Below are 15,220 nucleotides of genomic sequence, written 5' to 3'. Positions count from 1 at the left end.
TTCATCGATTTTCAAACGTCGTTTTATCGCACCACTTTTCTTTGTGCAGATATTCGTTTTTTGGTAAGAGAAACTCTCGCAACGCAGCTCTCGCAACGTATAATGTGATTGGCTCACTACTCATGCTAGCCAAATACAGAAGACTAAACAATTGAAAAAATGACTTAGACTCGAAATCAATAGCAGCTGCTTACAATACCAAACAATAGTAGACGGTTACGAGATCCGCTACACAACTGCGAATATCGGGTGAACCATGTTTACTTGAGAGGTAGCGTGCATTTCATGTATCAATTGTATCTTGACTTTCACCCATTGACCCATGTCCTCTCTTAATATTAAAAGCCCCGGAAAGGATGCAAGTACTCCTGGCATCATAAATCGTCATGGATGCCAAAACAATGCTTCATGCATAACATCATTCCCAGAAATGATTATGCATAATATGAGCTCATGGAATTTCCGAACTGACTTCTCCTATCTTGACCAATAGTCCAAGTTACCGTTTAATATGGGCAGCTTTTCGGATCCATATCATTTTGGTATTGCTATAGTGCAACCGCCTCGACGCGCTTCGAAGTGCTTTCCAATTTATCGTCAGTTAGGGCAAGCTTAGAGCGGTTTTCAATTGAGTGTCGAAAGTAATTAGATAATTACTTTGGTTTATAATTACTTCACTCAGTGATTGGTTCAAAGTTCTCGCGCCATTTTTTCAACCAATCAGAAGTGAAACCAAAACCAATCGTGGCTCGCGCGTGCACATTTTCCCGCTCTTTGTGTCGGCTACGTGTAATTACTTCGAGTTTTGATTGGTTTGCTGGATTGTCTCCGTTCTTTTTGATTGGCCAAAGTAATTACTTTGGTTTTGGTTTTACGACACTCAATTGAAAATCGCTCTATCACCGTCAACCATTAGTTAATTACTGACTGTAATCATGTCATAATAATTCATCAATATCATTAACACGATGAACAATCTGATTACAAATGATAAAACGAGAAGTTTGTCGAAGTGACTTGCTGTGCCCTTTGTAAAAATGAATGTTGGTGCGAATAAATTTATAATATACTCTAGGAATATTCTTGTTCACAACAAGTCGGTTAACGTATCTACAGGTGTATCTCGTTGTTATCTCGCTGACACTTTGAAATCAAATTCACAGCTTTACATGTAAAAAGTCGGACGTTTTCCAGTTGAAAACTTAAAAAGCATTGCCCCTTCAAAATCGTTATCTCTGCATGCTGTTAACGTATCTCTCCCAATATTTATCAGGACATTGTCAGTGTTCCAATTTTCTACACGGCAACATACCTCCTGATCTAAATTTAACTGTGGAGAAGCTGCTACAAAAGCCCTCAGCTGGCGGAAAGCAAGTGTGTATCGTAACTGGTCGTAACTCGTGTTATTTTTTATATGCAGTCCATCGTTAATGCCGTGTGGAGATAAATTAATATTAACTGGCGCCATTGATATTGCCAGTTTATATTAATGACCAATGTAACGATAAAGCCAGCCACTTGATGTTGATACAACCGTCAACAAACTTTAATTAGACACAAATCGAAGAAATCATCGGGCCACTTTTGAAGAAAAATCTACCGTATGCATCAACTTCGTTCCTAGGCCTTCCCTTTCTCTCTACGTCTGTCTGTCTTTCAACAACAAGGGCGAAATAGACGAAGGGGGTAGTTTCTAAAGAAACTGTGGTGCTGCGTCGGTGGGGAAATAGTATACAAAAATTTAGTTTTATCAACAGAGTTGATAATGTAAATTGGCCACCGTACAGAAATTCTAAAAGCTGACGTTTCGAGCGTTAGCCCTTCGTCAGAGCGAATACAAGGGCTAACGCTCGAAACGTCAGCTTTTAGAATCTCTGCACGGTGGCCAATTTCCATTATCAACTCCGTTGATAAAACCAAATTTTTGTGAGGGCGAAAGAGGTTGAGTGGGCTTTTGCTCTCCCCTTAGGACTGTTGGCACCCCCTTCAAAGTCAGTTTAGCCGCCCGGGTAGACTGCGAGTAGTCTATTATTTTTCTTCAAGATAGTGGAGCGCTCGCGAATTACAATGCATTACGTGACTCACGAGCGGCAAAGCCGCGAGTCGCGGTTGATTCTCGCTAACCGGGCGTAGCTCTGAGAAAAGAAGGAAGACCGCTCGCGGTCTACCGCCCGTGTTAGTCTACGTGAGAGAGAATAACGGCCCTTTCATCATCATTACCACCACCACCATCAAATACAGCTGAGCAGAAAGTGCTCTTTCACTTGAGAGGAGACTATCAACCAAACCAACTCACAGGAAATGAAAGTAAAACTCACGTTAAGGCCCGCGCAAACAGTTTCAAAATCCCTTCGATTTTGTTGAAAAGCGAGGTCGAAACCGTTTGCCCCTCCCCTCCAACCATGCTCAAACATGTTGACAGGGGGTGGCAAACGGTTCAACAACATTGAACAGATGTTAATACCGTTTGCCCGGTTCCTTTCTTTTTGGTGAGGGAGGGAGGAGGTGGGAGGGGGGGGGGGGGGGAAACCAGAGTAACCCAAGGAAAACCTCCCAAAGCAGACAACTCCATCACCCTTCAATTTTCATAATCCTGTGGGACGGAAGAACTCGCACACTTGTCGCAAAGAGTAGGGCATGTAGTTCCTGGTGTTGGGGTCTGTCTTCTGTGGAGTATCATGGTTGGGAGGGGAAAATGGTGGTTAACCTCGTAGGGAACCTATGTCCTATTGTCGATTCCACCATGTTTGTATTCATACTTAATCAGTAAATAATAATAATAATAATAATAATAATAATAATAATAATAATAATAATAATAACTCCACCCACAGAAGATGGGGGGAAGGCGGGCCACATCGATGGGTCACAAGTGCCCTCATTACTGCGCCTACCCTGCTCCCGAGTGACTTGCTGTTGTTACATATAGTTAAATGAAATTTAACATAGTTAACGACTAGGAGCTAGTCTGGTCAGTAGTGTTTTGCAGGCGGTTGTTAGTGTCTTGGCCGTCTGGTAGCGTTGTTTAGCGTTTTGGTGCGTTCTGTAGCGTTTGTTATAGTTACATGGTTAACGACCGGGAGCTAGTCCGGTCAGTAGCGCTTTGCAGGCGTTTTTTAGCGTTTTTATGCGTTTTTGTAGCGTTTGCAGCACTCTTTAGGTTGTGGGACCCCTGGGGCTGACATGGTTCAGCGGTATTCCTGCTTAGTGCATGCGTTGTTGTCCAATGTGTTTGCAGCGTGTTTGTTGCTCTGATGGCGTGGCGTTGTGCGTCGGATTAGGAGTTTAGTGGTTCTCGGCGTTCCCTCCCTCTCCCCCCTTTTTTTTTTGTATTCTTTTTTTTGTGTTCTTTTTTTTTTTGTATTCCTTTTTTTTGTGTTCTTTTTTTTTGTATTCTTTTTTTCTGTGTTGTTCTTTTTTTTTTTGTATTTTCTTTCTTTCTTTATTTATTTTTGTTTCCACTGAGCTATCTGGCTCAAGTGTGACGGGTGCCTGAGGGGGGCCTGGCGCGTGGGGCTTGTGGCTTGGTTGTGGGTTGGGCAGGCCAGTCAGGTGTTCTAGCGCCTTGGGGATGTGACTGCGGTTGCAGCCCCCAGGCTTCCTGGGCACCTACCCTCCACTGGCGACGTGGGCGTTAATGGTATAATAAGCAGCTTCTATTGTCAACTCTCACTGTTTGAATTGGTTGGTCTTTTGTTTTTGGGTAGGGTAGCAAGCCAATCACATTATACGTTACGAGAGCTGCTACATCATCCTTTTCAAACCAATGGTAGATAGATGGCTCATTACCTGGGATCATAGTTAATCTAGAGACTGGTTATGAAACACTGGGATTTCAAAAGCAGAAACAATACAGTCGCAATTAGATGTTGAACCGCCCGTCACCCTTTACAATCTTTTGTGTTTGGTTCGCAAGTTAATTTCGAATAAATTAGTCGACACTTTTGATTGGTTATCCTGCCGAAAAAAGCGTGTCTTTTCGGGTTTTGTGCAGGGTCAAAGCCAAAAAAGCGAACAAAAACATGAAACAAAGAAACTTGTCGAGTTTCATAACCAGATTACATCTATTAACTATGCTGGGATGTACTCAGTTAAAAGCGAAACTTGATCGTTACGTCGTGTTTAATATTCAGTTTCTTTAAGGCGATAAAAACTCTTGTTGTACAATCGACAAATTTTCATCTGGAGATCTCGAGAGCCATTAAAGAAACATGTGCAAGACACAAGCCAGATGTTATCCAGAAATAAAACTTCCTCACTTTGATACCTCCACATCCCTTGAAAATCCTTGTAAAATTATTCATCACCTTTCCTTCAACAAAATTAAGGTAGCATACGAAACCAAACGGATCTTTGGAATAGCTCGCTCAATAACAAAAAAAACACATGGCACTGGCACTTGTCTAACGTAAGCTTGAAACGAAAATAATTTTTTCTTTGCGAAAAAATATTTTTGCACCTCGAAATGTGGTACACAACCTCCTTTTCAACTACTAGCACGTTTCTTCGAAGTTATAAGAGTAAAAAAAACGTACTCTCAGAGATAAAAGAAAACCAAATTGAAAAGTCACAACCAAACGTAAAACGTAAAAATTAATTAAAACTTCGGTGATTTCTGCGGTTCTAATTCATCGCCGTCTGGCGGCGCTCCGCGGTGAGCTGCGGCTTCTGCTCCCACTGCGTTCTCGTCGTCTGTTTCTTGCCGGTGAGCGCGATCCGCGTTGTTTCTCTGTGTCTCGTTCTCGTTTCTCCTTTTCACGTTCTTTCTCACGTTGCTGCTGTCGTTCGAGTCTTTCCTTTTCTTCTGTTTCCTCTTCCTTCTTCCGTTCTTCTTGCCGCGCTTTCCGTCTTTCTTCGCGTTCGCGTTCTCTCGTGGCAATCTGAAAGCGAAATCAAAACGTTCAAATCACTGATTTAAAAAAAAGCTGGTCGTTTCGATGGCCTCTTCGCCCGAAATGATAGTCCGTTCGCCCGATTACAGACAATGATGGATGTCAGGAGCACAGGAGTAGGAGCGAGCAACTCCCATGTATTCCCGTCACGGCGTTTTTAAAAAACCGATTTATTTTTAGATTGAATTGCCCGCGAATGAGACTCCCGCAGGAGCCCAATGACCAATCACAGGAAGCTAACTTGACGTCATAGCGTCACCGAAACGGAACTGCCTTTGTTTTTGCGGAAAAGGTAGTCCAAAAGTAGATCGGTCTGTAAAAATGCCGTGTCATAGGCTTAGTGTAGGAGTTGCTCGCTCCAACACATGGGCTCCTGTGGACGTTTACCGACCTTTGCTCGTGAGATTGCGATTCTTACACCAATAATCGAGATTATGTTAACTGCGATTCTCGGTTGAGTGCGGCACTGGGAAGTTTCGCGACAAAGTTTAAATTTTCGAGTTTCTATGTTGTCAATGGCAACTTGCTTCGTTTCCAAGATTCCAAGAGTAACTTTTAGCGCCTTGACGTCATGAGCGATGAAGCCCGCCAAAATCTGCGACGGTTTAATCAAACTGGTGACCCTCACCAGTTAAAGGATTTCGAAACCCGAAAAGTTACCCTTGGAAACGAAGCAAGTTGCCCTTGACAAAATGATAGAGGGCTTTAGATTCCAGGACGATAACGACTACGAGTACGGGATTTTCTCATAGAACAACGGTGAGCGCGAGTAAACCAGTGTCATTTGGGGCCGGAAAAACATGATGCCGTCGTCATTTTGGTACAAGGTTTTAGCAAAATGTCCTCGTGTCAAAACAAGTCACCAACACGGTAGCAGTTTGGCATTTTTAGATCAGCAAAAAGGCTCAGTTACCAGCAATAAGAGTAACTGAGCAATCTATACTGCTAATGAAGAGTAAGATTAATCGTACGGGTTATAAATTTTCCCATTAGTTTCGCTAAAAACGGGCAGTCAAAACTCGAACTCGTTCTCGTCCCAGTCCTAAAATCAAAAGGTCTCTGATAACTAACACTGAAACTTTGTCACCAAACTTCCCTAGTGTCGTACTCAACTGAAAATAGTAGTACTACCGGTTCATTGCGTGTATATTCAGGCATACACCTTTTGAGCTTTGGCGGATGGACTTTCAGTTCGGGCGAAAAGACCGTTATTCGTTTTCAATCCTTGGAAAAGACTATGGCACCCGAGACCTGTGACACATACATACTAATTTCTCTTTCTTCAAAGTATTAACTTAACGAACATAAAAATTCTCTTTCAGAGTTCACATTTACTTACATTTAAGGTTTCTGGTGCAACCACGAGTCTTGAATAATCTACAATCCCGACAAAATTGCCGAGACATTTTTTTATTTCTTGTTCGTGTCTTAAAAACGATTTCTTTAATATTAAACTTTCTCCCCCCGTCCCCCCCCCCCCCCCCCCCAAAAAAAAAAAAAAAAAAAAAAAAAATTGAGACACGGATGGATTATTTGCGCACATTGTCCTGAGTGTGGTGGATAAAGGGAACACAGATGGTCCCTTTTTCAAGTCAGGGTAAAAAGGTTTGAGAAACTTTTCGCCCGGGACTGTAAGACTACTGTGAATAAATGAATGATCTCAGCGTTGTTACGTCAGTGCTATATGTAAAACCCATAAGCTTGCTCACCGGTTGCCCTAAAAGTAAAGGTCTAGTTCGATGGTCCACATATCTAGCGCTGTGATGGCTGCAGAAATGTCAAGGACCGCATTAGGAATCTGGCGCCTTTGTCGCCCACACTAACAACAATTACACAACAAATAACGCGAATCACTGCCACATTAAATAGAACAAAGAAAGATCCAATAAGTCTGCGCGAATAGAACATCGTACCCAAAGCAAGATACGATCCCGGTGTTGCACTCCAGATTATCTCACAATCGATGGTTAACACCTAACCTGTTCATCACTAAGTGGAAGCCAGTACAGACAGGGTGTTGTTTTGGTTTTTCTGAACAAATTATCGAGCAGATTGCCAGCATTCTTTTGGTCATCTTCCTCTTCAGCTACATCTGCATGAGCTGTTTCAACTGCAAAACAAAAACACATAGCTGTCTAGTTTGCTTATAGCTTTTTGGTTTACTTCAAGTAAAACATTTGTTTGATTTGATCTTCTTTTGATTTGTTTTGATTTGCGGTCCTGCCAATTGGAAGGGGACCTTCCGCACGACTTCTTCATCTTCTTCACGTTCCAGCACTCGGCAAAGTCCCTTTTTGACTTGTGGCTGTTTTTGCTTAGGTGGCCTCATAAACCACAAGCCTTTTTAGAGACATCACCGCCAAGCCGGCCACTTCTGCTGGAGAGAACAGGACAGCCACAACACCGGGGACTTTATCCCCTACTCTTCTCGAATAGTGCTTGGGTTCTTTAACGTTCCACAAGGAACTTATGAACATACAAGACATTTGTGAGACGGGACCTACGGTTTACAGTCCTTATCCGAGAAGACTTGAAAGTCGAACCATTTTCAGATGAAATTACAAAGGCGGCACTTTCTCCTCAGTTATTTTAAGATCCTGAGTGTTGATCCGGCCGGGGTTTGAACCCGCGACCTACCGCGTGACAGCCCGACGCTCAACCACTTGTTAAGTTTTCCACTTGTTAAGTTTTCGGACTTAAATAAAGCGACGATGATTATTAATTTTATTCCTGGTCTTATACCTCACATAAACTTTGATGTTGGTAGAAAAAGTTGATCAACAACAAACAAACAGTAACTAGTTATTTTTACTTAAAAACACGAACAATTTCAAACTTAACACTGTTGATTTATATAATAGGACACCACCTTAAAAATTTAGGTTCACCTGTACAATAACCCAGTCAATGCTCTAGAAATTTGAGAAGTGTGGCTCAAATGCATGGGAAAATCGTACCAAGTAATTGGAGAACAGATAGAGTTCGACTCATTTGAAAGCGAAAAACACAAGGAACTCGACTCATCGACACAAGCTTCTCTGTCACACACATACCCGTTTGGTCCTCCGTCTTGGCTGGTTTCTCAGTTTTAACTTCTGGTTCTTTTTCTTTGGCTTTGCCAAGAAGACCTTCAGTATCCCTTGCCATCTGTAAAAGCCAATCAAGGAGGAGTTAAGTAAATCAACTTAGCCAATATGTCAAGAAACTGTGTTTCCTCGTAGGCAGTTAAACGTAGCATTAAAAGTTGAAAACAACTTGGACGATAAGTTACGCTGATGACTGGAAAGCGACGCAAAGGCTAATATTTGCAGCTACACAAAAAGACGAAACAGTTCATGTAATGGGACTGGATTAATTTAGTGATCATGATGATGATTAGTATCATCATCATCATTATTGCTACAAGTGGGTGTAAGTGAATACACCAACAATCAAAATTGTTCAAACGTTTTCCAATGGAATCGTTTGTATCCGAAATAAATGAATTTCAAAAACGCTTGTTTTGGCTTTCAAATTTCCTGGGTGCCGCCATCTTGAATAATTGTGACGTGTTATGGTTGCTCTTTTGTATTTGCACAAAGAGCTTTTGTTCTAAAACAATAGGGCAACCATGACACGTCTCAATTATTAAAGATGGCGGCGCCCAGGAAATTTGAAAACCAAAACAACCGTTTTTAAAATTTATTTATTGCGGATACAAGCGCTCTCATTGGAAAACGTTTGAACAATTTTGATTGTGAGCATTAAGTTAACTATTTTAAAGATATGTTCCTGTTTTAGTGGAGGTTCCCTTTAAGTTCCTGATTCATACCAACCTCATCTTCATCAGCAAAATCTACAGCAAGTATCTTTGGACTTGTCATTGGCCACTTGATTCCATGTAGGGACTGTCTACTGGCAGCAGCATCTTTCACATTTGTGTACTGGCAGAAATACAACAACAATAAAGTGTCCAACCACGATTCCCCTTGTAACTAGAATTACTTCTCATTTCTTGAATGAATGTCATTGTTAATTATCTTCATGCATTTGGCTTTCACCTTATGCTACTGTATGCACTAATCGTTGATCCCTGCACTGTTGAGAGCAAAAACCCTACCCCCACCCCCCTTCCCCCCCCCCCCCCCCCCCCAAAAAAAAAAAAAAAAAAAAAACATCCACCACAATACCCGGTACCAAAACAATATCGTGTACTATTAGAACTAAATATTACGCGAAGACAACTTGAATTTCCTGGAAAACAAAACACAGCTCAGTTTACAGTTATAGAATAAAGCACTGTGTTAGTGCACTTATATCACCTGTACGCACTGCGTGCCTATTTTTCAACTGTTGTAATTACTATTATTTATTTTGTCTCACCACAACATAGCAATGAGATTTGATCTTGTCAATCCAAAATCCATCCTCAGCTATGGGTCCAGACTTTCCCAAAAGATCTTTGAGCTGGTTTAATGTGAATGGGCGCACAAGATTTTTGACATGAAGAGCTTCACTCTCTGGAAATCTTGCAGGTGAAGGGGGATTGTCTGCTGTTGCTTCTGTAGGGGAGGTTTCTTGCTGTTGTAGCGATGTGTGTCTTGGATGAGGATTATCTGTGATCTGCACTTGAGGTTCTAAACACATTGAAAGAAGGGTCAGAAATCAAGAGTTGGCCTTGAAAATAGTTCGAAACTATCAAACATTTTAAGTCTCCAGCTTTATATTAATTTATTAATTCACGTCGATAAGTCGGCTGTTTCAGAGAAAAGCAACCATTAACAAGTTAGGGTAAAAAACACATTATGCCCTGGTTGTTCCACTAAACAGCTGAGAACTTTGACTTTGATTACTTCCGATGAATTTTCCATCCAACCACATCAAATAACTGGCCCAAAATTGCACTAGGGTGACAAAATTTGTGATGACATGCCCTGCAGGCCAACTGATGATGATGATGATGAAAATTTTGTGTTTAAGTGCAAACTGCCTTAAGAATCAAGTTACAGTCAAACCAGGCCAAGCATAGCCCTGAATATCTTATTAATGCATCACTTACCAGTAACTGAAAACTGAATGGGTTAGTCAGTTCAAAATCTTGTGAACAGAAGGTACTCAGGTACAAGCAACCATTAACAACTTAAAGCAGCTGTTAACAGAATTTATAACAATAAGGAATTACGAATAATATTCCAAGTATAAAAGGTAACAGAAGTAATGTTGCATTTTTGCTTTCCCTTTTTAAATAACAAAGTCATTAACTGCTCTAATTATTGATGGTGGCTTGCAACTTGAAAACACCTGCAAAAATCAATCACATTATGTCTTCAAAATAAAAACTGGATGTATTAATACAATATTCAGGATATGCTTGGATTTGATGGTAACCTTCTGAAATCTCTCCTGATGAAAAAGATGTAACATAAATGTTTTGATTATTTTGCTACAAACAAACAAGACAATGCAAACTTTACAAACTGGTTTCATAATAATTTACGGCCGGGGGAAACATTAGAAGCTAGATTTGTTCAAATTTCCAAGATACACTAAACATCGTCATCAGCCTAAAATTTGGCAGAACAACCTGGGACATTTCATTCAAGCTTCCTTGCTGACTATTAAGGAATTTTTTTTCATCTCTCTCTTTTAGAGCACCCCACACAGACATTCGTAAAAATTAATTTTTAAAGAAAAATTTGTCAACAAGCAAACTATGATGCAAATGTATAACATGAAACAAACTTTATCATCATCTTTAAAATACTCCTCTGCATACAGCCTTAGCTACAACAACTGTAGAATGGTTTGTGGCTGAAAGACAGTAATGGATGCAGTACGCACAGCTGTAGATGAACTTGTCAACACCATCAAGAACATTTCAACATTGTCACCAACAGCTATTCCCAGTATTAACTTTCATCAAGGTACTCATGACCAAACGTATGATAAGCACTTTGTCTTGGCCATCTCAAACATGTGCTTGTTTTGAACAACAGGTGTCATTCTGTATGTACTCTTCATGTCACATCAACTTCATGCACATGTTCACTGCTTGTTGCACTTGAATAAACATTTAAATTTGAACATGTTTATGCAATGCAAAGTCTGTTTCTTGCTTATTTCAACATTAATTTTTATCATAAGAAACAAGTTCCCTTGTGAAGGCTAACAGAAATCAACATCACAGCTTTGACAAAGAGGTAGCTGTTGAAATCTCCTTTAGAAAGAGGCATTGATCTGAAACCTCTACATGAACACATCAGAGCTGCAGCAAATGTGGTGAGCTTTTGAAAAAAGACTTCAGTCACTCGAATATCATATAAAGTTTTGTAGACGTTTGATTCATTTTTCGGAAAATTTTCAAATACCACTGAAGAACTGCTAGACCAAGCAAATGAATCAGAGTTTACTATAGTGTCTTTTGTCCTTGTGCATATCGTATCACAGAAAATATCCATACATTAATAAAGTTGCAGAGGCAGTAGTATCTTGACGCAGAATCCTACTTCATCCAAAGTCGTTGGAATGCCATCTCACACATGTAGTTCAATTCAACATTGTCTGAACTGGCCTTCTTAACAATGGACCAATAGCATTTAAGTCCTGCGACTCTGTTAGTCATTCGGCAACTGGAAGAGAATAGCTGGTACAAACAATCATCATTGTCTTTGATCCTGCACATTAATTGTGCTTGTTCTGCTTATCTGGAATGTCAAATCCAATCCTGTTTGAAAGTGACTATTTCCAATGTCTGGAATTTCTGAATAATGGTTCACTATGGTCAATTTGCATCGACTATGTGTCTTGTAGGCTTTTCTTCCCTGTAGGTTTCTGAAGTGTCTTCTTTTGAACCTCTGAGTAGAGGTTCACAATGACTTCCTCTGAAGGGCAATAATATTACATTCACACCATGTACATTGTAGAAATCAAAGTTGATGTCCTTTAGACAAACTTGTGTTGCACCACCACACATTTTTGAGCCTCTGAATGGATGTTCACAATGACTGTCATTTGAATGGGAAGATTTAACACCAAGAGTCCACCAAAATGTCTTGAAGACAAAATAGTTTCTGAAAATGTCCGTTCACAATGTCCTTTGAAGAGTAAAGCTCTGAAGATATGTGAATTTAACATTTTCACTTGGCCACAACAACCATGACGTGTTAATTTTGCTATGGGTTCAGCTTCATTTTTTCACCAGATTACTGTGGCTCATGCAAGTGGCAGAGTTTATTTTTGCACAGATGCAAGTTGAGCAGCTTTTCTTCGACTGTCCATGTTCCCAATCAAAATTAATGACTGTGCAGAACTTGAATAATCTTCAAAGTGTTTGGCACATAAATTGGGTAGCAAGCACTAAGAGCTGCTCAAAGATTGAGCTATGATTTGCCACATGAAAATCTCTTCAACTCCAATCTTTCCATTTTTCAATTTAGATGGTTTCTGACACCCTTCCAGGTGGACCCCAACGAAAACATCCCAAACTGCATGCTGCACAAAAGGGTTCATCATGTACAATGGGGAGAACACAAGGCTGTTTTACTGCACTTTACTTTCGTAGCTGGTGCTGCATTCAGAAGGTTAGACAAATATTGTAGCTCAGAGAGACAAGCACGAGATACAACAATCAAATGACCTTGCACCCAATAAAGATGGCGGATACAGTACGTGGTAAAATGTATAATCTACAGGTCTATGTATGTATGTAACTAACTAAGCATTATACTTTGTTTCGCTGGTACCGTAGCACCTTTCACAAAAGTTCCCCCAACATGTACCTGTATACATGTACTTAACATTGTATCTCAAACCCATGTCATAATCAAAAACAAATTCTTATCAAAAAGCACGATCTTTTGTGAGATTCCCATGGAGGTATACATGTAATTACTCCAATCTCCGTGTATTTATAGACTTGTGAACCTTTTTCTTGCCGATTCATTTATAATTTGCACGAGGGTGGCACTTAAAAGGTCATTTGAAAGTTGCATAACAGCAATAATAATAATTATAACTACATGTATTGTTGAACACTATTAATTAAAAGAAAAATGACAAAAAATGTTCAGGGGCAAAACAAGATAAAAATAATTCACCTAATTGAAAATAAAATTATTATGTAAGTGATCTCAACCCAGCTAACAGTACCTTCCTCAAGCTCCATTTGAACAGGTTCATGATCTTTCTCAATCACAATAGGCTTCCTCTGTAGCTTGACAGTCTTCTTCTCCTCCACTTTTACAATTCTGTCCTTCCTTCTTTTACTCTCCGGTTGTTTGGTTTCTGGTTTCTTTATTGGTTCTGGTTCTTTCTCCTCCTCCTTTTTCTTCCCTTGAGGCATCTCTTCATCTTCTTCATCATCGTGATCATCTCCTCCAATATCCATAACAGCTTCCAATGCTGGTGTGCTGTGGACTTGAACTCCTGGGATAAGATCCTAATAACACAAAGTAGGGGTTGATGTCACATACGGCCAATCCATATATTGAGTTCTTTTAGAAAATGGCAAAAATGAACATCGTGGACAACAGCGAAATCAGAAGAGTGTTGTTAGCTTCATTTGTGTAACAGTGCAGGGACTTCCTACAGACCATGCGCATCAGTTTTCATTAGGGGAAAAGTCTGTTACAGTTTACCTTGAGAGAGTCTGTACTGATGGATAAGGAGGTCTTTTTCTTGCTGGATGATGATGATCCCCATCTTCTTTTCCGTGAGCCTGGATGACCATCAGAAGTAGGAGTGCTCGGTAATGAAGTTCCTTAAAATTATCAAAAGAAGTCAGTACAATTTCAGACAACAATGATTATTATAGTCAGTTTTTGCTATGACCTTATCACTGTGCTCAATGCTGTGACCAATTTTTGGTTTTCATAGCCAGTGAAAAATATCCTGCAGGTGACTGACATTGCCAGATCAGAAAGGATGTAGTAACCCACTCCGGTTGCCAAGTGCATGTTTCTTTTATTTTTGTTAGATTCACACCCATCCTAATCAAAGCATTCACCAAGGAAGTTCTTGTGTGAAACTACTCCTGCCTTTCTCATTGTGATTTATTATGCCATCTTAGTATTATAGTAAGGTAATTATTTATTTTTCTTTTCTACTTACTTGGTATGGATATTTTTCTCTTCTTAGAGACAGATAAGGAAGAAGTTGATTTCTATGAAAAGGAAAATTAAAGATGCCATAAAGGACAATTAAGATTATTCACAGAAAGGCAAAGAAATACATTCATGTGCAACAACAACAACAACAAAAACTGACATTGGCTAACACTGGCTTGACAAACCAGAAATTAATGCTGGTGGATACCTAAAACAAGTTAATTAATACATGTATGTATGTATGTACATGCAAGTAATTGTATCTCAAGTACATGACCATTCACATTCTAATTCCCAAGACCATTACCGTATTTACTCGTATACAAGTGGACCTTTTATGACCTCAAGAAATGTTTGACCTTGTTGTAAAAATCATCTTCTAAATAGCAATTAATTTGTGAGTCTTTTCAATTCCACTATTTAACAATTAGACTCGTAGCCCGCAAGGGCTATGGGTCAATAGCCCATGAGGCGAAGCTGAATGGGCTATTGACCCGTGGCCCTAGTCGGACAGAAAAGGACTAGTCGGACAGAAAAGGCAATAACAAAGTTAGCAAATGCAAGTTGAAGAAATATTTATTTGCGAATAAAACGAAAGGAAGCGTCACGCTTTTCGCTACTCAAGGACTATTAATGATAGTCCTCTAGTTGCGTAGCCAATCAAAATGCAGGATTTGCATTAGTCCACTAGTTGGGTGATACTAATTCTCTATAGAAATCTATTTCATTTATGCTATTGCATTGGTGTTTATCACTGCTAGATTTGCCACATGTGGCTGTGGTGTCCAAATATGAATAAATCCAAGTGCTAAATTATAATGAATTTACATGAGTTGTTTGTGTTGTAGAGGGGGTGGGTACAAGGGGTATTCAAGGAGGAGGGGGATACCTGGAAGGTAAGGAAGGAGGGGGGGGGGGGTAGATCTGTGAAGGAAGGGTGGAGTAGGATAGATGCAGTGGGGTGGGTAAGGGAGGGGTAAGAGAAGTAGAACGGATGAAATGAATGTTTCATTCTTTTGGAGACTCCAAAAAAAAACACAAGCCCACTACACTCCCAAAAACGAAAAATCCTTTTTTTTGACAGTTGATGGCAAAAAAAAAAAAGTTTTAAAAATTTAAACTGTTCCAAAAATTTTGAACTGGTTAAAAAAAATGTTGCACCTGGGGGTAAAATTGAACTACATGTACAACATCCACAATGCCCCCAAAAATTATTGATACCCATCCATATGTAAAAAATCGAGC

The 15,220-nt window shown here is 39.9% G+C and overlaps 1 protein-coding gene across 1 annotated transcript in view; it reads right to left on the bottom strand.

Moving 5' to 3' along the window:
• Positions 1-4,104: 4,104 nt before the first annotated feature.
• Positions 4,105-15,220, bottom strand: part of LOC138022152 (apoptotic chromatin condensation inducer in the nucleus-like) — a 25,357-nt gene continuing 14,241 nt past the window's right edge. The window contains exons 5-12 of the mRNA XM_068869185.1: positions 13,980-14,031; positions 13,508-13,629; positions 13,020-13,308; positions 9,255-9,508; positions 8,708-8,815; positions 7,946-8,039; positions 6,872-7,002; positions 4,105-4,880 (exon numbers count right to left, since the gene is read on the bottom strand). Coding sequence (XP_068725286.1) covers positions 4,629-4,880; positions 6,872-7,002; positions 7,946-8,039; positions 8,708-8,815; positions 9,255-9,508; positions 13,020-13,308; positions 13,508-13,629; positions 13,980-14,031 — 1,302 coding nt within the window. The 3' untranslated portion in view covers positions 4,105-4,628. The remainder of the gene's footprint in view (positions 4,881-6,871; positions 7,003-7,945; positions 8,040-8,707; positions 8,816-9,254; positions 9,509-13,019; positions 13,309-13,507; positions 13,630-13,979; positions 14,032-15,220) is intronic.

The sequence above is a fragment of the Montipora capricornis genome, chromosome 10 (assembly GCF_036669925.1).
Source record: "Montipora capricornis isolate CH-2021 chromosome 10, ASM3666992v2, whole genome shotgun sequence".
Lineage (NCBI taxonomy): Eukaryota > Metazoa > Cnidaria > Anthozoa > Scleractinia > Acroporidae > Montipora > Montipora capricornis.
This window is presented reverse-complemented; position numbering and strand designations above follow the sequence as displayed.